Raw genomic sequence first — 27,006 nt, 5'->3', positions numbered from 1 at the left:
AAGGGATATAATGCTAATAATTTATTAGAAATTAGCTGTTTTTTATCGGGGGAAACCCACGCTTTATCACACACCTCATTTATTTCCTCTGACTCAGGAAAAACTATTGGTAGTTTTTTCACACCCCACATAATACCCTTCTTTGTGGTACTTGTAGTGTCAGAAAGGTTCAATGCCTCTTTCATTGCCGTGATCATGTAACGTGTGGCCCTACTGGACATTACGTTTGTCTCGTCACCGTCGACACTAGACTCAGTATCTGTGTCAGGGTCTGTGTCGACCCACTGAGGTAACGGGTGTTTTAGCGCCCCTGACGGTGTCTGAGACGCCTGGACAGGCACTAATTGATTTGCCGGCTGTCTCATGTCGTCAACAGTTTTTTGCAAATTGCTGACATTATCACTTAATTGTTTAAATACAATCATCCAGTCAGGTGTCGACTCCCTAGGGGGTGACATCACCAACACAGGCAACTGCTCCGCCTCCACATCATTTTCCTCCTCATACATGTCGACACACGCGTACCGACACACAGCACACACACCGGGAATGCTCCGATAGAGGACAGGACCCCACTTAGCCCTTTGGAGAGACAGAGGGAGAGTCTGCCAGCACACACCCAGCGCTATATATATACAGGGATAACCTTATATAAGTGTTATTCCCTTATAGCTGCTGTTATTATCGTTATTTGCTGCCAAAAATGCCCCCCCTTCTCTTTTTTACCCTGATTCTGAAGCAGGACTGCAGGGGAGAGTCAGGGAGCCGTCCTTCCAGCGGAGCTGTGAGGGAAAATGGCGCTTGTGTGCTGAGGAGATAGGCTCCGCCCCTTCACGACGTCCTTATCTCCCGCTTTTTTGTGTAAAAATGGCAGGGGTTAAAATACATCCATATAGCCCAGGAGCTATATGTGATGTATTCTTTTTGCCACCTAAGGTATATACTGTTATATTGCGTCTCAGGGCGCTCCCCCCCAGCGCCCTGCACCCTCAGTGACCGGAGTGTGAAGTGTGCTGAGAGCAATGGCGCACAGCTGCGGTGCTGTGCGCTACCTTAGTCTGAAGACAGGATGTCTTCTGCCGCCGATTTCACCGGACCTCTTCGTCTCTTCTGGCTCTGTAAGGGGGACGGCGGCGCGGCTCCGGTGACCCATCCAGGCTGTACCTGTGATCGTCCCTCTGGAGCTAATGTCCAGTAGCCTAAGAAGCCCAATCCACTCTGCACGCAGGTGAGTTCGCTTCTTCTCCCCTTAGTCCCACGATGCATTGAGCCTGTTGCCAGCAGGACTCACTGAAAATAAAAAAACCTAAACTAAACTTTTATTCTAAGCAGCTCTCGGCCGGGCACAAAAATCTAACTGAGGCTTGGAGGAGGGTCATAGGGGGAGGAGCCAGTGCACACCACCTGATCCTTAAGCTTTTATTTTGTGCCCTGTCTCCTGCGGAGCCGCTATTCCCCATGGTCCTTACGGAGTCCCAGCATCCACTAGGACGTCAGAGAAAACACTATCGGAGTGTAACCAAAACCAATAACTGCAGACACAGTACGCACTGGGACGGGCGCCCAGCATCCTCTACGAACTAAAAGAAAAGGATTTACCGGTAGGTATTAAAATCCTATTTTCTCAAACATCCTAGAGGATGCTGGGGACCCCGTAAGGACCATGGGGTTTATACCAAAGCTCTAGACCGGGCGGGAGAGTGCGTACAACTCTGCAGCACCAATTGAGAGGTCCCCATCAGCCTGGGTATCAAACTTGTATAGCTTAGCCAAAGCGTTTGAAACCGACCAAGTATCCGCTCAGGAAAGGTGAACCGGCGAGACTCCTCGGGCCTCCGCCCAAGCAGACCCCATCTACCTAGCAGAATGGGTCACTACCGACTTCGGTAACGGCAATCCAGCCGTAGAACAAGCACGCCGAATCGAATCACAGACAGCTTGTAACAGACTGCAGAAACGCAGGCACCCCAAACATGCTGGGGCATACCGGACAATCCGAGCCTCTGATTCCCCAATATGAGCCAAATTGGCGACAGAAATATTCAAAGCCCTGACTACATCGAGAGACCTTGAATCATTCAATGCTTAAGCAACCACAGGCATCAAACAGGAAGGATTCTGTGAAACACAAACCACTTTTGGCAGAACTATTATCCGAGTTCTCAAACCACTCTATCCACACTGGAAGATCAAACAGGGCTCTTGTGAAACCCAGCCGCTACTTCCGACATCCGCCCAGCGGATGCCAACCCCAAAAATATGACCACCCTTGAAAACCAATCTAGCATTTGACCTGCTCACCGAAAAGGCCTCTTAGGCCGCACCTATCTCTTCATCAACGGAACATATTGATGGATTTAAACTGCTAAACTGATCCGACTCCGGATCCTCAGATCTTTTTCCACAGGAACACACAGAACTTCAACCGTTCCCTATCTACGCTGCTACCCACCTCCGACGCCTGCGTCGCTGGGAATAACAGCCTTCCCCTGTGTTGAGGAACAGACAGAGAGACAACAACGATTTGCACCACTTGTGTCTTGACCTCGCCTTAATCAGGAGAGTGTCCCAGTACAGAACAACAATGGCTCTCACTATTGAAAGAATACCATCCCACTGACATCACTCCGGTGAAATGGCAAAACAATCCTGGATATCCACCCAGGGAAACTGAATGCGGAGAACGCATTTAAACCACCTAGTTTCGCATTTAAACAACCTAGTTTCTTTTTTTTTTTTATAAAACAGGGCCAGCAGGACAATGCCCTGAACCTGACGCACCTCTGGTATGGCGTCGCGTACTACCTCCCCTTCCCAAGGGGAATGGCAAGATTTATTAGAAATTTTAGTGAGGGGAAACATCTGTAACACCAGAATGTCCCCCTTTGGATTCCATAATTAACTCACAGGTCCCTGTCTATTCTCGGACTGACTGAAAAGTAGTAGACGAGTTCCCACCGGAGTGGGCTCCCGTCAGATAGACTCAACGATATGTGGTGGATGTGGTAGAAACTGAAAACGACATCCGCTCCTGCGAACCTCACAAGGCTGCAGAACTCTTACTCTTTTCACCTTCCACTGTCTGTACAGAAAAATAAAAAGGAACGGTATCGAACCGGTTAAAAGAACTGCATCCCACAAAAGAATGCGTCACCAACCGTTGTGAAGGAAACTAACTCACGAGTTAGAATCACCAGCAGTATCCGCCGAGATTGACTGAACTGATGTAACCCCAAACAGCGGTACTCCGTCACAGGGAAAACTCCAGTATCTCTCGGAGTCAGCCTTAGCAGTCCCTCGGCCATACCTCCTGTATACGCACGGCAGTCTGCCTCAATGTTATAGAGAAGAATCAACATAAGGAACATCCCCTCTCCTCTTAGGGTAAATCTATCGGATGCGTATCCGAATATAAACACTCCCCCCTGCGCATGTAATGCCAATAACATCAAAGCATAGAAATAAAAATATCACTTAGCTTCCTGTATACGATCCTTTGAGACAGGGCCCCGTGTCGACCAGGAGCTGACCTTCGCAGTATTCTCTCCGCGGTGGGAAAAGAATAACCATTCGGACTCCTTGAGACGATCTGATACCAATTCGTCACTACCGACCTAGAGCTTTATCAACAGAGCGACCAGCACATGAGAAGGAATACTTTCACTTCAGCATTCATTAGAAGTCATAATATGAATATACATAATGTAATACACAAATATCCTAAATATATATATATATATATATATATATATATACACACACACACATACACACACACACACACACACACACACACACATATACACATACATACACACACAACATACATATAAGCAGATAATCCGGAAATCAGGTCCCATGTGACATTAATGTGTTCTGAATGTGTATGACCATGTATTGAACGCCCCAGGCGGGAATCTACTAGGAAACAGTATGGTCGACAGCCGGGAGTAGTAAGCAGGCAAAACAGTCATGCAACCCCGAGGGGACCGAGGGAAGTATATATAACTAAATTTAATAACACTCCCCCTATGTCTGTGCTTGGGCTACAGGCCCATGGCACCCGCACCATATATCTATACATACATATAAACATATATACCGGTCTAAGCTAGTTACTGATGTTAATTTACACCCAGTAAAAACAGCTGGTGCCGACAGAGTCGGTCACATACTAACTGTGTCTCCCCTATAGGGATTACTGTCGACAAGTACACAACTACCAACCCACTGAAACAGGCGACGGCAATGCCGACAGTGACCTCAAGCCAGAGCACTCACTCCTGACGACACATGTCGACTAACTATATTTGATAACCGACAGGGAGTACACCGATCTCCATATATAAATACATACACATGCATAATATACAGAGGAAATGACCCAAATGCCTAAAATAGTGCTATATCTACACTCTATAGCACTAAACACCGTGCCCCTGCACTGTCTTTTGGCGGGGACATACAGAAAAATGGCGCTTCCCAAAGTGAGGGCTAAGCTCCGCCCCTTCTCGGCGCTCCACATTATAGCTTTTTTTTATGTAAACGGGGGTGCCTATACAGTGTCATCTACTGTATAGGTGTCTCCAAGTATAAATATATATATCTATATAGCTGCCCAGGGAGCTCCCCCCTAGCGCCCTGCACCCTTGTACCGACCGTTGGTATGTGTGAGCAATGGCGTGCAGCGCGGCCATTGCGGTATCCTGCGGGGGTATGGTAACCAGTGTCCAGGCACCTAAACTGTATATATCTGCCGTCGGTACCTTTTTAACTTACAGTAACTTGCTGCCCAGAGCGCACCCCCCCAGCGCCCAGTACCCTGTGAGTGCCGTTGGTGTGTGGGAGCATGGAGCGCAGTGCGACCGCTGCATATTACCTCCGTTACTGAAGTCTTCTGCCGTCACTGAAGTCTTCTTTTCTTCTAATACTCACCCGGCTTCTTTCTTCTGGCTTCTGTGAGGAGGTTGACGGCGCGGCTCCGGGAACAAGCAGCTAGGCGAACCAAGTGATTGAACCCTCTGGAGCTAATGGTGTCCAGTAGCCTAAGAAGCAGAGCCCTTGAACTAAGAAGAAGTAGGTCTGACTTCTCTCCCCTCACTCCCACGATGCAGGGAGCCTGTAGCCAGCAAGTCTGCCTGAAAATAAAAAACCTAACAATAAAGTATTTTAGAGAAACTCAGTAGAGCTCCCCTAGAGTGTGTCCATTCTCTACTGGGCACAAAGTCTAACTGAGGTCTGGAGGAGGGGCATAGAGGGAGGAGCCAGTTCATACCCATTGAAAGTCTTATAGTGTGCCCATGTCTCCTGCGGATCCCGTCTATACCCCATGGACCTTACGGAGTCCCCAGCATCCTCTAGGACATTTGAGAAAAATAATTATATATATATATATATATATATATATATATATATATATATATATACACATATACAGTAAAGCGCTGTGCGGCACTCAGGTTTGAAGGAATAGTCACCACACTCTGCCTTTCTTCAGAAAGGCAGAGTGTGGCGACTATTCCTTCAAACCTGAGTGCCGCACAGCGCTTTACTGTATCTACCCGTGTGGACAGTGAAGGCACCAGGGACACATTGTTCTTAGTTATTGGAGTGCCGGACCCACCACAAGCTAGCTATCTATCTATATATATATATATATATATATATACATACACACACACACACACACATACAGTCAGGTCCATAAATATTGGGACATCGACACAATTCTCATATTTAGGGCTCTATACATCACCACAATGGATTTGAATTGAAACAAACAAGATGTTCTTTTACTGCAGACTTTCCGCTTTAATTTGAGGGTATTTACAGTCAAATCAGGTGAACAGTGTAGGAATTACAACGGTTTCTATATGTGCCTCACACTTTTTAAGGGACCAAAAGTAATGGGACAATTGACTCAAAAGCTATTTTAAAGGACAGGAGTGGGCTATTCCCTCGTTATTTCATCATCATTTAAGCAGGTAAAAGGTCTGGAGTAGATTCCAGGTGTGACATTTGCATTTGGAATCTGTTGCTGTCGACTCTCAATATGAGATCCAAAGAGCTACCACTATCAGTGAAGCAAGCCATCATTAGGCTGAAAAATCAAAACAAACCCATCAGAGAGATAGCAAAAACATTAGGTGTGGCCAAATCAACCGTTTGGAACAATCTTAAAAAGAAAGAGCGCACTGGAGAGCTCAGCATCACCAAAAGACCCGGAAGACCACGGAAAACAACTGTGGTGGATGACAGAAAAATTATTTCCATGGTGAAGAAAAAAGCTTCACAACAGTTGACCAGATCAAGAACACCTTCCAGGAGGTAGGTGTATGTGTGTCAAAGTCAACTATCAAGAGAAGACTTCACAAGAGTGAATATAGAGGGTTCACCACAAGATGTAAACCATTGGTGAGCCACAAAAACAGGAAGACCAGATTAGAGTTTGCCAAACAACATCTAAAAAAGCCTTTACAGTTCTGGAACAACATCCTATGGACAGATGAGACAAAGATCAACTTGTACCAGAGTGATAGGAAGAGAAAAGAGTATGGAGAAGGAAAGGAACTGCTCACAAAACATACCACCTCATCAGTGAAGCATGGTGGCGGTAGTGTCAAGGCGTGGGCATGTCTGGCTGCCAATGGAACTGGTTCCCTTGTATTTATTGATAATGTGACTGCTGACAAAAGCAGCAGAATTAATTCTGAAGTGTTTCGGGCAATATTATCTGCTCATATTCAGTCAAATGCTTCAGAACTCATTGGACGGCGCTTTACAGTACAGATGGACAATGACCCGAAGAATACTGCGAAAGCAACTAAAGAGTTTTTTTAAGGCAAATAAGTGGAATGTTATGCAATGGCCAAGTCAATCACCTGACCTGAATCCGATTGGGCATTCGTTTCACTTGATGAAGACAAAACTGAAGGGAAAATGCCCCAAGAACAAGCAGGAACTGAAGACATTTGCAGTAGAGGCCTGGCAGAGCATCACCAGGGATGAAACCCAGCATCTGGTGATGTCTATGCGTTCCAGACTTCAGGCTGTAATTGACTGCAAAGGATTTGCAACAAAGTATTAAAAAGTGAAAGTTTGATTTAGGATTGTTTAGTTTGTCCCATTACTTTTGGTCCCTTAAAAAGTGTGAGGCACATATAGAAACCGTTGTAATTCCTACACCGTTCACCTGATTTGGATGTTAATACCCTCAAATTAAAGCGGAGTCTGCAGTTAAAGAACATCTTGTTTGTTTCATTTCAAATCCATTGTGGTGGTGTATAGAGCCCAATTGTGTCGATGTCCCAATATTTATGGACCTGAATGTGTGTGTGTTTGTATATTTTACAAATCCTAACAAAGGCGGCACTCAGGATAAATTGACGCAGACACCAGCAGTAATAATCGTTTCGAGATTTATTTAATATCTCGCTATCAGGATACACCAACCATATACAAAAAGCACTGCACTTATACCTGCTTCCCATACCATGTGTGACGATGAGCTACAGGACCCGCCAGAGACGCCTATCAATGACATCAGGTGAGCCCAAAGCACAGGTGCCAATAAACAAAAAATCGCGAATCACATACACAGAATATACATAAAAATAATAAAAGTTGTCAATAATAACATGAAACATCTGCTAGTAAATGATTAATAAATTGGCAAAGCATCGACAAGCATTACTCCGACGTACAGGCATCAATAACAGCAGCACTCATGGTTACATGTCGTTCTCTTTGTAACACTTTATTCATGAGTCACTGCAATAAGGGGATTTTTGTCTTACCCGTAAAATCCTGTTTTCGGAAGCCGTGGTGGACACTGAGACTGTAGGTGTAGGAGCACTGCGGGCACCAAGGAGTTAAACTTCTGCAGAGTGCAGCAGAGGCTCCTCCTCCCCTATAACCTGGATCAGGAATGGGCGGCCCATTGTGAGATGGGACGACTGAAGCCACCACAGGAGTGACAGGCAAGTTTTCCTGGACAGTAAAATCCGGCTGGACCCGAGATGGAGATGTGACCTGTTCCAGCGACGGAGCAATTCCAGTTGCAGTGATCTGGAATGGAACTGGGCATACTCCACCATGTCGAAACAAGAGACCATCTTGCCTTGGATCCTCATACAAAGATGAAGAGAAACACTGCGATGTATAAGGAAAGCCTTGATTAACGTCTGGATATCCAGTACCTTGTTCCTGAGTAGAAACACACGTTGAACCCTCACGTCCAGGATCGCCCCTTAATGAAGCATGGACTCGGACAGAGTCAGGCTGGACTTGCGCCAGTTGATCAGCCAGCCATGGGTTTGCAACAGCGCAATTGTGACCTGGAGATACTGTTGTAAGACCACTTGAGACTGAGCAAGGAGAAGAAGGTCATCCAGGTATGGAAGAATCCTGATTCCCTGTAAGCGCAGTTGGGCCGCCATGACAGCCATGACTTTGGTAAAAACTCTTGGTGCTGTGGAGAGACTGAAAGGCAGGGCTCGGAACCGATAGTAGTTGCTCCGAAGAGCGAAATGCAAGAAACATTGATGGTCCGGCGCCTGCATGATGAACCGGAGAGACTCCATCCTGAACCTGGGAATACGAAGAAAAAGATTTAACTTCTTCAGGTTGAGAATGGGTCGGAAAGAACAGTCTGGCTTTTGTACACGTAACAGATTTGAGTAGAAACCAGTACCTCTACCGTCAGGAGGGATCTGATGAAAGACTGAAGGGTGGTGGCCTTGCTAACGTCCACTGGCAGACTGGTGGTAAAAAATTCACAAGGTGGCCGCTCCAGAAAGGAGAGGGTATATCCCCTGGATACTATGCCTGACAACCAAGAGTCGGACGTGGAGGTGTCCTGGTGGGGACGCCTCACGTCATGCTGAAGGCTTGTCGGGTTGCTTAGGAGCTTGACGACATCCAACCTAGGACTGTCAACCTTTCGGTTTGGTAGATGTAGAAAAGGAACCCTGTACACGGGAGCAAGACTGGCCCTTTGATTTGCCCTGAGAGCGAAAGGAAGGTTGCTTGGACTTTGGAGCTGAAGACAGAAAAGCAGGCTTGGCAGTTGCCAGGTTAGTCACAATTTTATCCAATTCAGGTCCAAAGAGGATGTCTCCCGTAAAGGGGAGAGACTCTAAAAGTTTCTTAGAGTCATTATCCGCTCTCCACTAGCGAAGCCACAAGGCAAGCTTACCCGTCACCGAGGCCGCAGAGATTTTGGCAGCAAATGTACCCAAATCTTTAGCCGCCTCACTCAGGTAAGTGCTAGCTTCTCTGATACGGTCCACCAAGGAGAGTAAATCCGAGCGTCGTGTCCCAGATTGGAGGCCATCCGTTAGAGCGTCTGCCAAACTACCGATAGCTAAAGACATCCAGGTCGAAGCAAATGCAGGACAGGTAGCTGCGCCTGCACTAGCACATATTGTCTTGAGGAATTGGTCCAACTGTTTATCAGCTGGATCCCGTAAAGATGTGACATCAGGAATAGGCAGGGTGGTCGACTAGACCAATCTGGCCAAATGAGCATTCACGGGAGGAGGTGTTTCCCATTTCTTTTGTTCCTCTTCCGGCACTGGATAGAAGGTAAGAATGTGCCGGGACACCAGAAATTTCTTATTCGGGTGTGCCCAGGGTATCTTGAAAGCAGCGCTCAGGTGAGTAGAGGGAGGAAACACTGCAGGATCCTTCTTCTTACGTTTGAAGAAAGGCGCCTCAGTATCTGCAGGCGTATCCGTATCTTTAATCTGCAGTTGCAGACGGACAGCCTTGATGAGATCATCCAACCTGGTCTGCGTCATACAGTCGTCCTGAGACTGAAGGGTATCGTCCCCCGCGGTCTACGAAGAAGCATCCTCTGATAGCTACCCATTACTTTGGGTGTCCGATAAAACAACTGAATTCCCTTCTTAATGTTGATCTAGAAACGGTCACAATTTTTCCCCCAACGATTTACCATTTAATTTAAAACAAAATTTTAAAATATACACTACTGAGCACACATTCAGATGATGTGGCTCCATTTATGTACATCTGGTATACAAGTGACACTAAACCCCACTTGCATCTAATGGAAAGAAACGCACAGGTGACATAGCAGTGCTAGAATAGGGGAACAATTGTGTGGATAGCCCTTGCACTTGTGCATCAACATGTAAAAATAAAAGTGCCTGGAAACAGAGCAAGGAAAATGAGGCACTTAGGGGTCTATTCATGAAGCAGTGAAAGGAGTGGAGAAACGGACCAGTGGAGAAGTTGCCCATGGCAACCAATCAGCTCTGAAGGAAACCTTTATCAAGTACATTCTATAAAATGTAAGGGAGATACTGATTGGTTGCCATGGGCAACTTCTCCACTGGTCTGTTTCTCTACTCTTTTCACTGCTTCATGAATAGCCCCCTTAGTAACAAATGTAACATGACATAGTAACATATTAGTAATGTTCACAGTTGGTGCCGGCTCGTTTAAACATGCAAGCCAATATGGACAACCTCGTCCATATTAGCTTGCACCGCTATGGAGCCGGGTGAAGGGAGGAGTGAAGAATCGGCCGTCGGGCAGCTCGACGGCACATCGCCATGTGTGTAGGGCCCATTACTGTAGCTCAGCTTTGAGGAATATGTGATTTTAGAAAAGCTATGGCACAAAATATTTTTTGTCCTCTGCTTCTGTCATTACTGGTTGAAGCTCTGTTCCATACCTGTAGTACAGTCACTCTATGCTGGTGAAACAGGAGTCTGCACAGTTGCTGAGGCATCATTTTAAGTGGGTCTGGAACAACTAGTAGACAAGCTCCAGCAGACAGAGCAAGGAACATCTCTATAACAGATGGGTCAAAGGTCATAGGTGATGCAAAAAACACAAGGTCACTGGGTGAGACACTGAAGATGGATCTGAAAAATAAGCAACATTTTATTCTCAAACTATATATATATATATATATATATATATATAGATAAGATATATATAGATATATAGAAATAATAAGAATTTACTTACCGATAATTCTATTTCTCATAGTCCGTAGTGGATGCTGGGGACTCCGAAAGGACCATGGGGAATAGCGGCTCCGCAGGAGACTGGGCACAAAAGTAAAAAGCTTTAGGACTACCTGGTGTGCACTGGCTCCTCCCCCTATGACCCTCCTCCAAGCCTCAGTTAGGATACTGTGCCCAGACGAGCGTACACAATAAGGAAGGATTTTGAATCCCGGGTAAGACTCATACCAGCCACACCAATCACACCGTACAACTTGAGATCTGAACCCAGTTAACAGCATGATAACAGAAGGAGCCTCCGAAAAGATGGCTCACAATAACAATAACCCGATTTTTGTAACAATAACTATGTACAAGTAATGCAGACAATCCGCACTTGGGATGGGCGCCCAGCATCCACTACGGACTATGAGAAATAGAATTATCGGTAAGTAAATTCTTATTTTCTCTAACGTCCTAGTGGATGCTGGGGACTCCGAAAGGACCATGGGGATTATACCAAAGCTCCCAAACGGGCGGGAGAGTGCGGATGACTCTGCAGCACCGAATGAGAGAACTCCAGGTCCTCCTCAGCCAGGGTATCAAATTTGTAGAATTTAGCAAACGTGTTTGCCCCTGACCAAGTAGCTGCTCGGCAAAGTTGTAAAGCCGAGACCCCTCGGGCAGCCGCCCAAGATGAGCCCACTTTCCGTGTGGAATGGGCTTTTACAGATTTTGGCTGTGGCAGGCCTGCCACAGAATGTGCAAGCTGAATTGTACTACAAATCCAACGAGCAATCGTCTGCTTAGAAGCAGGAGCACCCAGCTTGTTGGGTGCATACAGGATAAACAGCGAATCAGATTTTCTGACTCCAGCCGTCCTGGAAACATATATTTTCAGGGCCCTGACTACGTCCAGCAACTTGGAATCCTCCAAGTCCCTAGTAGCCGCAGGCACCACAATAGGCTGGTTTAAGTGAAAAGCTGAAACCACCTTAGGGAGAAATTGAGGACGAGTCCTCAATTCTGCCCTGTCCGTATGAAAAATTAGGTAAGGGCTTTTATAGGATAAAGCCGCCAATTCTGAGACACGCCTGGCTGAAGCCAGGGCTAACAGCATTACCACTTTCCATGTGAGATATTTTAAGTCCACAGTGGTGAGTGGTTCAAACCAATGTGATTTTAGGAATCCCAAAACTACATTGAGATCCCAAGGTGCCACTGGAGGCACAAAAGGAGGCTGTATATGCAGTACTCCCTTGACAAACGTCTGAACTTCAGGAACAGAAGCCAGTTCTTTTTGGAAGAATATTGACAGGGCCGAAATTTGAACCTTAATGGACCCTAATTTGAGGCCCAAAGACAGTCCTGTTTGCAGGAAATGCAGGAAACGACCCAGTTGAAATTCCTCTGTAGGGGCCTTCCTGGCCTCGCACCACGCAACATATTTACGCCAAATACGGTGATAATGTTGTACGGTTACATCCTTCCTGGCTTTGATCAGGGTAGGGATGACTTCATCCGGAATGCCTTTTTCCTTCAGGATCCGGCGTTCAACCGCCATGCCGTCAAACGCAGCCGCGGTAAGTCTTGGAACAGACATGGTCCCTGCTGGAGCAGGTCCTTTCTTAGAGGTAGAGGCCACGGGTCTTCCGTGAGCATCTCTTGAATTTCCGGGTACCAAGTCATTCTTGGCCAATCCGGAGCCACGAGTATAGTCTTTACTCCTCTCCTTCTTATGATTCTCAGTACTTTTGGTATGAGAGGAAGAGGAGGGAACACATACACTGACTGGTACACCCACGGTGTTACCAGAGCGTCCACAGCTATTGCCTGAGGGTCCCTTGACCTGGCGCAATATCTGTCCAGTTTTTTGTTGAGGCGGGACGCCATCATGTCCACCTTTGGTTTTTCCCAACGGTTCACAATCATGTGGAAGACTTCTGGGTGAAGTCCCCACTCCCCCGGGTGAAGATCGTGTCTGCTGAGGAAGTCTGCTTCCCAGTTGTCCACTCCCGGAATGAACACTGCTGACAGTGCTATCACATGATTCTCCGCCCAGCGAAGAATCCTTGCCACTTCCATCATTGCCCTCCTGCTTCTTGTGCCGCCCTGTCTGTTTACGTGGGCGACTGCCGTGATGTTGTCCGACTGGATCAACACCGGCTGACCCTGAAGCAGAGGTCTTGCCTGACTTAGGGCATTGTAAATGGCCCTTAGTTCCAGGATATTTATGTGAAGTGACGTTTCCACGCTTGACCACAAGCCCTGGAAATTTCTTCCCTGTGTGACTGCTCCCCAGCCTCTCAGGCTGGCATCCGTGGTCACCAGGACCCAATCCTGAATGCCGAATCTGCGGCCCTCTAGGAGATGAGCACTCTGTAACCACCACAGGAGAGACACCCTTGTCCTTGGAGACAGGGTTATCCGCTGATGCATTTGAAGATGCGATCCGGACCATTTGTCCAGCAGATCCCACTGAAAAGTTCTTGCGTGGAATCTGCCGAATGGAATCGCTTCGTAAGAAGCCACCATCTTTCCCAGGACCCTTGTGCATTGATGTACTGACACTTGGCCTGGTCTTAGGAGGTTCCTGACTAGGTCGGATAACTCCTTGGCCTTCTCCTCCGGGAGAAACACCTTTTTCTGTACTGTGTCCAGAATCATCCCTAGGAACAGCAGACGTGTCGTCGGAATCAGCTGCGATTTTGGAATATTTAGAATCCATCCGTGCTGTCGTAGTACTACTTGAGATAGTGCTACTCCGACCTCTAACTGTTCTCTGGACCTTGCCCTTATCAGGAGATCGTCCAAGTAAGGGATAATTAAGACGCCTTTTCTTCGAAGAAGAATCATCATTTCGGCCATTACCTTGGTAAAGACCCGGGGTGCCGTGGACAATCCAAACGGCAGCGTCTGAAACTGACAGTGACAGTTCTGTACCACAAACCTGAGGTACCCTTGGTGAGAAGGGCAAATTGGGACATGGAGGTAAGCATCCTTGATGTCCAGAGACACCATATAGTCCCCTTCTTCCAGGTTCGCTATCACTGCTCTGAGTGACTCCATCTTGAACTTGAACCTTTTTATGTAAGTGTTCAAGGATTTCAGATTTAAAATGGGTCTCACCGAGCCGTCCGGCTTCGGTACCACAAACAGCGTGGAATAATACCCCTTTCCCTGTTGTAGGAGGGGTACCTTGATTATCACCTGCTGGGAATACAGCTTGTGAATGGCTTCCAATACCGCCTCCCTGTCGGGGGGAGACGTTGGTAAAGCAGACTTCAGGAACCGGCGAGGGGGAGACGTCTCGAATTCCAATTTGTACCCCTGAGATACTACCTGCAGGATCCAGGGGTCCACTTCCGAGTGAGCCCACTGCGCGCTGAAATTCTTGAGACAGGCCCCCACCGTGCCTGAGTCCGCTTGTAAGGCCCCAGCGTCATGCTGAGGACTTGGCAGAAGCGGGGGAGGGCTTCTGTTCGTGGGAAGAGGCTGTCTGCTGCAGTCTTTTTCCCCTTCCTCTGCCCCGGGGCAGATATGAGTGGCCTTTTGCCCGCTTGCCCTTATGGGGACGAAAGGACTGAGCCTGAAAAGACGGTATCTTTTTCTGCTGCGAGGTGACTTGGGGTAAAAAGGTGGATTTTCCAGCCGTTGCCGTGGCCACCAGGTCCGATAGACCGACCCCAAATAACTCCTCCCCTTTATACGGCAATACTTCCATATGCCGTTTGGAATCCGCATCCCCTGACCACTGTCGCGTCCATAATCCTCTTCTGGCAGAAATGGACATCGCACTTACTCTTGATGCCAGAGTGCAAATATCCCTCTGTGCATCTCGCATATATAGAAATGCATCCTTTAAATGCTCTATAGTCAATAATATATTGTCCCTGTCCAGGGTATCAATATTTTCAGTCAGGGAATCCGACCAAGCCACCCCAGCACTGCACATCCAGGCTGAGGCGATTGCTGGTCGCAGTATAATACCAGTATGTGTGTATATACTTTTAAGGATATTTTCCAGCTTCCTATCAGCTGGTTCCTTGAGGGCGGCCGTATCAGGGGACGGTAACGCCACTTGTTTTGATAAGCGTGTGAGCGCCTTATCTACGCTAGGGGGTGTTTCCCAACGCGCCCTAACCTCTGGCGGGAAAGGGTATAATGCCAATAACTTTTTAGAAATTAGCAGTTTTTTATCGGGGGAAACCCACGCTTCATCACACACCTCATTTAATTCATCCGATTCGGGAAAAACTACGGGTAGTTTTTTCACACCCCACATAATACCCTTTTTTGTGTTACTTGTAGTATCAGAAATGTTCAAAACCTCCTTCATTGCCGTGATCATGTAACGTGTGGCCCTACTGGAAAATATGTTTGTTTCCTCACCGTCGACACTGGAGTCAGTGTCCGTGTCTGTATCGACCTGAGGTAACGGGCGCTTTAGAGCCCCTGACGGTGTTTGAGACGCCTGTACAGGTATTAACTGATTTGCCGGCTGTCTCATGTCGTCAACAGTCTTTTGTAAAGTGCTGACACTATCACGTAATTCTTTCCATAAGACCATCCAGTCAGGTGTCGACTCCCTAGGGGGTGACATCACTAACACAGGCAATTGCTCCGCCTCCACACCATTTTCCTCCTCGTACATGTCGACACAACGTACCGACACACAGCACACACACAGAGAATGCTCTGATAGAGGACAGGACCCCACTAGCCCTTTGGGGAGACAGAGGGAGAGTTTGCCAGCACACACCAGAGCGCTATATATATACAGGGATAACCTTATATAAAAGTGTTTTTCCCTAATATAGCTGCTGTATATATTTATATGCCAATTTAGTGCCCCCCCTCTCTTGTTTTACCCTGTTTCTGTAGTGCAGGACTGCAGGGGAGAGTCAGGGAGCCTTCCTCCAACGAAGCTGTGAGGAAAAAATGGCGCCAGTGTGCTGAGGAGATAGGCTCCGCCCCTTTTTCGGCGGCCTTTCTCCCGCTTTTTTATGTAAAAATAGGCAGGAGTTAAATACATCCATATAGCCCAGGAGCTATATGTGATGTATTTTTTGCCAAAAAAGGTGTTTTTATTGCGTCTCAGGGCACCCCCCCCCCCAGCGCCCTGCACCCTCAGTGACCGGAGTGTGAAGTGTGCTGAGAGCAATGGCGCACAGCTGCGGTGCTGTGCGCTACCTTAGTGAAGACAGGACGTCTTCTGCCGCCGATTTTCCGGACCTCTTCAGTCTTCTGGCTCTGTAAGGGGGACGGCGGCGCGGCTCCGGGACCCATCCATGGCTGGGCCTGTGATCGTCCCTCTGGAGCTAATGTCCAGTAGCCTAAGAAGCCCAATCCACTCTGCACGCAGGTGAGTTCGCTTCTTCTCCCCTTAGTCCCTCGATGCAGTGAGCCTGTTGCCAGCAGGTCTCACTGAAAATAAAAAAACCTATTTAAACTTTTACTCTAAGCAGCTCAGGAGAGCCACCTAGATTGCACCCTTCTCGTTCGGGCACAAAATCTTAACTGAGGCTTGGAGGAGGGTCATAGGGGGAGGAGCCAGTGCACACCAGGTAGTCCTAAAGCTTTTTACTTTTGTGCCCAGTCTCCTGCGGAGCCGCTATTCCCCATGGTCCTTTCGGAGTCCCCAGCATCCACTAGGACGTTAGAGAAATTATGGTATTCTAGTACTAGGTTATTTGAACCTATTAATTAACCAGAAATATGAATATATGTTCAAAAAAGCAAGAGGCAGTAGAAGAAATAAAAAAAATAAAAGCAGTAAATACATAGTCTGTACTTTGTCGATGACAAGTATAATTTTGGCAAGCAATACTAATATGGTTGCTAGGAAACCAGCTCTCAGTAAGGTTTCAAATGTGCTAAATATTAGATCAGTAAGATAATCACTACTTTAAGTTTGATTGTTCCTGTCAAAGGAATATGGCAAGTGAGGATGAAAACTCATATTATTAGCTCTTCTAATAAATCAGAATTCTCTTTTTGCCAAGTATATTTACACATACAAAGAAATTGACTTGATGACACTGGTGCATAGACTAACCAAACCAAAACTAAAATAGATCCAAAAAAATAGGATTTTAATTACCTACTGGTAAATCCTTTTCTCGTAGTCCGTAGAGGATGCTGGGGTCCATATTAGTACCATGGGGTATAGACGGGTCCACCAGGAGCCATTGGCACTTTTAAGAGTTTGAGAGTGTGGGCTGGCTCCTCCCTCTATGCCACTCCTACCAGACTCAGTCTAGAAACTGTGCCCGAGGAGACGACATACTTATACCCCTTTTACACCACCTGAAATATCCCGAGATTTTGCACGGGAGCGCGCAAAATCCCAGGACTGCAGGTGGTGTAAAAGGGTCACCCCGGGTCCAATTTCCCGGGAATCCAACCCGGCACATACGCAGGTATGGAGTCCGGGAAGGAGGCGGTGTAAATGGGTAAGCCGGGTCAGCCGACCCGGCACCCATTTACAGCATGGCAAACCTCCCGTACCGCAGTATCCGGCGGGCGGTCGGGAGGCTGGGGGTCACGGCGCACGCTGTCTATGCAGACAGTATGCGCCGTGCTGGTTGCCATGCTGCAAATATATAGATATGTGGATCAGAAAATAGCGCTTCGTGGAATAGAAGCTGCCCAGATATATTCTGGTGATTCCCAATCACCAATAACAAACAATGAGAAGACAAGATTTGCGACCATATGCAACCTTTTCTTTCTATTTGCATGGACACTTGCCTATAAGGAATTCTCTGCTTTGAAGAATTGTTGGAGGAAAGCAAATCTGCGGAAATATAAAGTCACTTAAAGAAAACTTTCTGGGACATTCGAATAGACTCTCTCATTATTCTCTTATATTGCAATTATTTTCCAACATTGTTTTCACACCTAAGGTGGCAGCGCCTAAGTTATATTCAAATCTTGTCTTCTCATTGGTTGCCATGCTGCGGCTGGAGACATGGCACATGCTGTCTATGCAGACAGCAGCGCCATGTCTGGTGCCTGGAAGCGCCGGAGGCTGAGGGCAGCACAGCAGCTTCCAGATTGCTGTGCTTGCCCCCGGCGAGACGCTCCGGAGTCCCGATCTGCAGTGTGGGCCGGCGCTTGGAGATGACATCATCTCTAAGCGCCGGCCCACAAGACACTGCACCCGGGTGCAGTGTAAACTGTGCCGATCCGGGAATATCCCGGATCGGCACTGGAGTGAAATGGGGGGAGTCCCGGGTCTGACCCGGCTTGGAACAGTGTTCCAAATCCTGGGTCCGACCCGGGATTTTGGTGAAAAGGGGTATTAGAGAGAAGGAAATACACAGATAGTGGCTAGATTCACACCAGCTCACACAACAAGGCAAATCCGGCCAACAGGCCGGAGAACTCAGCAACAGCTGAAACAGTACTGAAACACAGAACTTACCTAGGAACCAGGTTGTACTGAACCAAATAACCACTGCAGGATAAAGAAGCGCTGGGCGGGCGCCCAGCATCCTCTACGGACTACGAGAAAAGGATTTACCGGTAGGTAATTAAAATCCTATTTTCTCTTACGTCCTAGAGGATGCTGGGGTCCATATTAGTACCATGGGGATGTATCAAAGCTCCCAGAACGAGAGGGAGAGCGCGCAGGCTCCTGCAGAACTGCTTGACCAAACTTGAGGTCATCAGAGGCCAAAGTATCGAACTTGTAAGATGTAGCAAACGTGTTCGAACTATACCAAGTAGCTGCTCGACAAAGCTGTAAGGCCGAGAAACCACGGGCAGCCGCCCAGGAAGAACCCACTTTACGAGTAGAGTGGGCCTTAACCGATTTTGGACACGGCAATCCTGCCGTAGAATAGGCATGCTGGATGGTGAACCTGATCCAGCGAGAAATCGACTGCTTAGAAGCAGGACACCCAATTTTCTTGGGATCATATATGACGAACAGAGAGTCAGATTTCCTGAGATGAGCAGTCCTCTTCACATAATCCTCAAAGTCCTCACAACATCCAAGGCCTTTGAAGCAATTGAGGAGTCAGTAGCCACTGGCACCACAATAGGTTGGTTGATATGAAAAGCCAACACAACCTTAGGAAGGAACTGTGGACGAGTCCTGAGTTCCGCCCTATCTTCATGGAAGACCAGATAGGGACTTTTACAGGATAAAGCCCCCAATTCCGACACACGTCGAGCAGAAGCCAAGGCCAACAAAGTTACCACCTTCCATGTGAGAAACTTGATTTCAGCCTCCTGTAGAGGCTCAAACCAATCCGATTGCAGGAACTGCAACACCACATCAAGATCCCATGGTGCCGTTGGCGCCACAAAAGGGGCCTGGATGTGCAGAACCCCTTTCAAAAAGGTCTGAACCTCAGGGAGGACAGCCAATTGTTTCTGGAAGAAAATGGATAAAGCCGAAATCTGGACCTTGATGGAGCCCAATCTCAAGCCTAAATCCACAACTGCTTGCAGGAAAAGGAGAATCCGTCCAAGTTGAAACTCCACCGCAGGAAACTTCTTGGATTCACACCAAGACACATACTTTTTCCAAATTCGATGGTAATGTTCAGACGTTACCCCCTTCCTAGCCTGTATCAGGGTAGGAATAACCTCGCTCGGAATACCCTTCCGAGCTAAGATCTGGTGCTCAACCGCCATGCCGTCAAACGCAGCCGTGGTAAGTCTTGATAAGCGAACAGCCCCTGTAGTAGAAGATCCTCCCGAAGAGGCAGTGGCCTTGGATCTTCCAGCAGTAGATCCAGCAAATCCGCGTACCAAGCCCTCCTTGGCCAGTCCGGAGCAATGAGGATTGCCAGAACCCTTGTTCTTTTTACATGTTGTAGAACTCTTGGGATAAGAGGAAGTGGAGCGAACACATATACTGACGTGAACACCCACAGCGTTACTGGTGCGTCCACCGCCACTGCCTGTGGGTCTCTCGACCTGGAACAGTACATCCTCAGCTTCTTGTTGAGGCGGAAGGCCATCATGACTATGTGAGGAACCCCCCACCAACCTGTTACCTCCTTGAACACCCCCAGGTGGAGGCCCCACTCTCCTGGATGGAGATCGTGTCTGCTGAGGAAGTCCGCTTCCCAGTTTTCTACTTCCGGAATGAAGATTGCCGACATTGCTACAGCGTGCCTTTCTGTCCAGAGGAGAATCCTTGTCACCTCTGACATTGCAGCCCTGCTCTTCGTTTCGCCTTGTCGGTTTATGTAGGCCACTGTGGTTACGTTGTCCGACTGCACCTGAACAGCCCGATCCTGTAGAAGGTCGTTGTAAACGGCTCTTAGCTCCAGGATGTTTATCGGAAGAAGGGATTCCTGACTTGACCACCAATCCTGTACATGTCGCAGGAGTGTGATAATCGCATCCTGAGGCATTGTGTCAAAACCTTTCAGTATATTACCCGTCCATTTAACAATATCCCTTGTAATCATCCACATGCAATTGTGGGTCTCTGAGCAACTACCACTGCTGTGTAAATGGATGCGAGAGTAGTCTCAATTTATGATCAGCAGGGTCTTTTAAGGACATAGCTCCAGGTACAGGCAGCACAATTTTACGTAACAGCCAGGACATTGAAGTATCCAACTGCAGGTGGATTTTTCCACACCTTCCTATCCTCAGGGGGAAAAGGAAAGGATGTCAGCACCCTCATAGGGATCTGAAATTTCATGTCAGGATTAACCCATGTTACTCTAAAGAGTGTGTTTAATTCCTCTGAGATAGGAAAGTAGCAGGAGATTTTGTTTTTACATTAAAAAACAATACTTTTACTGTGTCTGCTCCTTATCAGGGCTATTCAGGACATCAGAATAGAGTAGATAAGAGCTTCCACTCCCTGAGACCACACCATCCCCCATATCAATATCCATCTCCCCCTCTTCCAGATCTGGCATCTCGTCATCAGTTACAGAATAGAACCTGTGGTAATGTACTTTTTGTGGAAAAAGTATAGGGGGCCGAGAAGCTGGGCTGTGGTCTGAATTCTTAAATATAAAATCAGCCATATACTTCTTTTAAAAACTTGTCTCTCCTGCCTGGCAGTAGACAGATCAGATGATATGTCTGTAATCATTCCTTTTATTTAGCCCAGCCTAGCTGGTTCTTGAGTGCCGCTTCCTTGAGAAGGGGGGGCTGCACTTTGCACACAACAGAGACTAAAAACACAGCAACAACAGGTTAAAAACACAGTAACCCAGAACGACTGTTAGGAATGAGACATAGAGGGAGAAACCAGCACACCTTGCCTCTTCAGCCAAAGCAGTCCTTTGCCGGGCAGTAACTAGGAAACTTAGATAAAAGGGACCTAGATTATTATATACACATACAGTATATCGCCCCACCCCACCACAAACCCCCTTGGTACCAAACAAGGTGCTTTTGAGGGTCCCTGGAAGGAGCAGCGCTTCCTTGCAGTAGGAAATGGCGCCCTGAGCCGCTGGTCCCGCACTCCGGGAAGCCCCGCCCCCTTAATGGCGTGCGTTTTTCCCGCATTAGATGATACTGGCAGGGTAATATCTGCAAAGAAAATGGGGTTAAAACCCCTCTTCAGCATCAGCGCCAGTGTGGGCTGGCATGGAGGGACAAAAGCAGCCATCTGAACCAAGGACCCGCTAACCGGGACCCCGATTTTTGTACTCACCACTCAGCGTCTTCAGTTCAGCAACTAGGGGTGGCGGCATGCTGAGGGGGAGAGTGCACACCGATGTGGGTGAGCGAAACAATAATTGCTCTAAGATTAGGAGAGATGATGAAAAGTTGCAAACAAATGCCAACTCAGCGAGATATAGTGAACTTATTCATGAGGCCCACTGTAGCAGGAAAGAAACCATTCATATGACGGGAGGTTATGGTTTTAATAGAACTGAACCTTCTTCCGGATGGCAATCTCTGAAAGAGATGATGACTGGGATGGGATGGGATGGGACGGGTCGGTGATTATCTTCTCAGCCCTCTTCTTTGTCCTAGGGTGATATTAGTCTGAGACAGACAGCAGATCATAGCCAATAATCTTCCCATCTGACCGTATGATGCCCCGCAATCTGCCGTTATCCTTTGTAGTCAAGGCAGTGACCCAGATGGTAATTGATGCACTCAATGATCGCTGTGTAGAAATGGACCAACATTTTCAGTGGCAGATTACATTTTTTTTAGCTGTCTCAGGAAGAACATATTCTGCTGGGCCTTCTTGGTAATGGAGGGGATATTCCCCTGCCACTTAAGGTCCCTAGTAATTTAAATGACTCCACAGTATTAACTGGGAAGTCACCCATAATAAGGGGGACCACTGGCACAGGCCTCCTCCTAAAGTCTACTACCATCTTTACAGTTTTTTGAGCATTCAGCTGAAGAAGATTTTGGCTGCACCAAGTAGCCAACTTCCCTTCTGTAAGCAGACTCAGCCCTATTGAAAACGAATCCAATTAGGGTTGCATCGTCTGCAAGCTTTAGGAATCTGACTGATTAATGGCTAGCGATGCAGCCACTTGTGTAGAGAGAGAAGAGCAAAGGAGAGAGAATGCAGCCTTATGGGGCCCCAGTACTTGTGGTCCGGGGCTTCAAGACTAGCTTACCTGGGGCCTAATTCAGATCTGATAGCAGCAGCAAATGTGTTAGCTAATGGGCAAAACCATGTGCATTACAGGGGTAGACAGATATAACATGTGCAGAGAGAGTTAGATTTGGGTGGGTTATTTTGTTTCTGTGCAGGGTAAATACTGGCTGCTTTATTTTTACACTGCAATTTAGATTTCAGTTTGAACACACCCCACCCAAATCTAACTCTCTCTGCACATGTTATGTCTGCCCCCACCTGCAGTGCACATGGTTTTGCCCATTAGCTAACAAATTTGCTGCTGCGATCCTATCTGAATTAGGCCCCTAGTCTCATGTACTGCTTCATATCTGTCAGTAAATCAGTAATCCATCGACAAATGGACTCCGGCACATTCAATTGGGATAGCCTATCCTGCGGAATAGCTGGGATATTGGTGAAGATGGCGGAACTGAAGTCCACAAACAAGATTTTCACATAGGTATTAGGAGAATCCAAATGCTGAAGGATACAATGACGTCCCATGTTGACTGCATCATCTACTGACCTGCTGGGTCTGTAGATGAACTGCAATGGATCAATTAACCACTTGCCTGGCATGGTCGCATCAGATGCGACCATGCCTGCAAGTGCTCTATCTGACCTGGTCGCACAGGTGGCGACCAGTCAGATAGAAAGTCTTAGCAGCGGCAGGGAAGATAAACTTCCCCCTGTTGCTGCTGGCACGGCAGGACCCCCTCCTCCAGCGGCTGCAGACAATGGCAGCCGCTGGGGAGTGTAAAGTACCCCCCCTTGTCCCATGCACCCTGTGTACCTGGAAGCTATCCCAGCTTTCAAAATGAAATCCGCGATGTTTACAATGTTCCGATGGTCATGATGTTCCCGATCAATGTTTCCATGGTGGGGGGAGGAATAAAAAAATGTTTTATTTTTTTTTTACTAAAATCATTTTGGATAGGGTTAAAAATTCATGTTCTTCACATAATTCACTCATAAAAAAAAAACCTGACAACTTCGGAGCATTTTTTTTTGGGGGGGGGAAATCATCAGTTAAGTGGTTAAGGAGTTGGCAATCTCCTTAAGATAAGCCAACAAAAAACGTTCAAAAATCTTCATTACCACAAAGGCCAAAGTGACTGGTCTATAGTCATTCAGACCCCTAATACAGCATTAGAATGGGATGCAGTTAAATTACCGGCTGTCGGGATACCGGTGGTCAGGATACAGATGCCGGAAACCCGACAGCCGGGGAAATGCCGGCGGTCGGAATCCTGGCCCAAGCCCAGTATTTCCACTCAGGAGGTGGTCCACGCCATCACCCGAGGGGGAATATAATAGAGTGGCGAGCAAAAGTCGCCAGCGGGCCTGAAGCGTGGTGAGCGCAGCGAGCCCGCGAGGGGACACGCTAAGCTCGCTGCTGGGAATATGGCTGCTGGGATCCCAGCGTTCTCCCGACCGCCGGGATCCCATAAGAATCACCACAGAAAATCTAGATAAATGTAGAACTTAATACACACACACACACACACACACACACACACACACACACACACACACACACACACACACACACACACTAACCAGTTCTCATGGGAGATGCAGGAGTTATCACCAAGGGGCAGGAAATCTGGCCTAGCACTCTTTTGGGAATGCTGGCCAGCTCCACCCACTCCCCCACCCCCAAACGCTAGCAGCCTATCAATCAGGCATGCACAGCCCACCCACCATTGGAGAAGTACGCAAACCATCAGATTTGCATACATATCTGCATCAGGCCCCAAGTTTTATAGACAATTCTTCATATACTATAGATATCAGGATAGAGAAGTCATCAAAGATAACATATAAAAGAATATCAATTCACCTTGTGTGTTGGTCTTTAAAAATGGAATGCGACTAATATTATGATTGATATCCAATATATGGAGGAATAGCTTACCTGAGATGATTAATATTTGGTACAATGCAGCAATGAGGAACACTGACTATTTTGGGGACTCCAGTTGTCCCTGACGTGTGCAGTACATAAGCTAGGCATTGTTCGTCTCGAATGTCCATGTACTCTGTGCTTGGCAACCCCTCTGTAAAGTCCCGGCCAATGTCAGTTTTAGCATAGGAGCTTGTATTCTCATCCATACAATTTGTTATTGAAGCGTCAATTGGTTTTCCATTTCTTACAGACGTGAAAAGTGTGACATCTAGATGCTGCACTGTGGATGAATCCCTGATAGCCCATCCTGGGAGCAACAGCTTGAACATCTGGGATAAAGCAAGACATCAGGTTACAAAACACTTTCCAAGTTTCTCTAGACCACTGATGGGGAACATTTGGCACTCTAGCTGTTGTTGAACTACACATCCCAGCATGCCCTGCTACAGTTTTGCTATTTGGCCATGCTAAAACTGTAGCAGGGCATGCTGGGATGTGTAGTTCAACAACAGCTGGAGTGCCAAAGGTTCCCCATCACGTCCCTAGACCATTCTATCTCTCAGGTGGGCAACGGATCTTACAGCGTCTAGGCTTGTAAATCGCTGACCTAGTAATTGTGCATGCTAAATCCTGTCAGCTGCTCTCTTCCACGATGTACAGAGAGGTTTCTTAACATACTACATAGATCTTATCACTCCTCACAAAGGAGGATCCTTACTGGTCTCTCCGCTACTCATACTTGCTGTAAATATGGTGTACCTAAGGCAGATTTATTTAATGGTGTATGGTCCTAACCATTAATTTGCAGATTATGGCTACAAGTTTGTGATTATTCAGAAGAACACTTGGTGAATTATCTGCCCCTAACCTCTACATGGGCACTTTTTGGCATCCTCCCAGAGGAAATTAGAATCTGCAGAGGCAGCAGACACTTTCTATTAGCGGTTAGTGCAGCAGTTCTAAAATCTATCCAACAAGTGTGTAGACACTCTGGTTCCCATACTATGTCCCTTTTCATCTTTTCCGTATGGAAAGGGTGGAAGTTTCGATGGAGAGGGAGGAATTTTTTTTAAAAATAAACAAAATAAAAAAGTACTTTGAGATGTGGGAGAGGTACATAGCAACTCTGTCTGATGCTATACAATCTCAGGTCTTTGCAATACCCTTTTCACACCAAAATCTCAAGTCTGACCCAGGATTTGGGACACGTTTTCAATCAGGGTCAGATGCGGGACAGACCCCTTTCACACTGCAGCTCCGACCAGGGTTACTCCTTGATCGGCGCCATTTACACTGCACATGGATGCAGTGGAACGGTTCTGTCGGCGCTTGAAAATGACATCATCACCAAGCACCACAAATCCGTCTCTCCCTATACAGTAAACAGGACCCAGGTTGGATGACCTAGGTTACCCATACACACTGCCCCTTAACCTGGGTCCTTACCATGTCCATCCCTGCAAGATACCAGGGCTGGATTGCCAGGTCACTCTCCCTGTGTTTATTTTCTGGGGACCCTTTCACGCCGAGCCACAACCTGGGTTAACCCAGCAATAACCCAAGCTGAAGCAGCGGTGTGAAAGGATATAACACTTGTTGGTATCTTCTGTGAATGGTGGAGAGTGATCCTCTTGTTGTATTTTGTAACCCTGGGAGTGGGAAGGGAGTGGAGAAGCCGAGCACTCTTTGTTTAATGTTATGTATTTGCTTTTCTTTTCTTTTTGTCCTGTACCTATTGTGGGCCTAATGCTGTGTACACACTCATAGATATATCTGCAGATCAACTGATCTTCAGATACAGCTACAGGTGGATCGGGCAGTGTGTTGTGCATACACACTGCCCGATCCATCTTGACTGACATTACAAATTGGGCGGGCATTTACATGGGCAGTTGCACTGTCAATCACCGCCGGCTTGTGCAGTGCTGTGTAACGGGTGACCGCCCGTACACACAGCACGATGCGCCGCTACAACGGCCATCGGCTGTGCTGCGAGGGCCGACGCGATATGTCTGAACGTCGTTCACAGACATATCAATGGTACACATTGACTGAAGGCCCATCGATGTATCGGCTGTTCAAATGAATGCCATATATAATGGCCAGTGTGTACGCACTTTAACACTGCCTGCTTATAGTAATGTCTTCTTGTCCAGACAATGCAATCTTTCTAACTGTCATTTCTGTATTCTGTTACTCCCAAAGAACCCCATGTGTGTTGTTCTAATTTATTGATTAGATCTAGCTCTTGTTATTCACCTGAAAATATGAATTATTTCCTATTATGTTATAACAGTGTATGGCTCATTGCTTCAATAAAAAAAAATAAGGAAATCCACTAAACATGACCTGTTGGTAGTAATTGAGCACCTCGGGTTGAGAACCACTGGGATAGGTTATATAGACCCATTAGCCATAACATTAAAACCACTGGCAGGCGAATTGAATAATATTGATTACCTCGTTACAATAGCACCTTTCTAGTATGCTTGGTTTATACCTACCAACAGAGTTCCAATGAAGGAAAACCAGTGAACCAGCAAGAG

At 47.1% G+C, this 27,006-nt stretch overlaps 1 protein-coding gene across 4 annotated transcripts in view; it reads right to left on the bottom strand.

Annotated features, from left to right (window-relative positions):
• AASDH (aminoadipate-semialdehyde dehydrogenase) overlaps positions 1 to 27,006 on the bottom strand; it is a 179,010-nt gene that overhangs the window by 135,348 nt on the left and 16,656 nt on the right. For all 4 annotated transcript variants that reach the window (XR_010177520.1, XR_010177521.1, XM_063920886.1 and 1 more), the window contains 2 exons: positions 24,470 to 24,789; positions 10,700 to 10,892 (listed from right to left, as the gene is read on the bottom strand). Coding sequence is in view for 2 of the 4 variants with exons in the window: in XM_063920886.1 (XP_063776956.1) it covers positions 10,700 to 10,892; positions 24,470 to 24,789 (513 nt within the window). In the remaining 2 variants the exon portion in view is untranslated. The remainder of the gene's footprint in view (positions 1 to 10,699; positions 10,893 to 24,469; positions 24,790 to 27,006) is intronic.

The sequence above is a fragment of the Pseudophryne corroboree genome, chromosome 1 (genome assembly GCF_028390025.1).
Source record: "Pseudophryne corroboree isolate aPseCor3 chromosome 1, aPseCor3.hap2, whole genome shotgun sequence".
In the NCBI taxonomy this organism is placed as follows: Eukaryota; Metazoa; Chordata; class Amphibia; order Anura; family Myobatrachidae; genus Pseudophryne; species Pseudophryne corroboree.
Note: the sequence above shows the minus strand (reverse complement) of the source record. Positions and strands in the feature narration are given on the sequence as shown.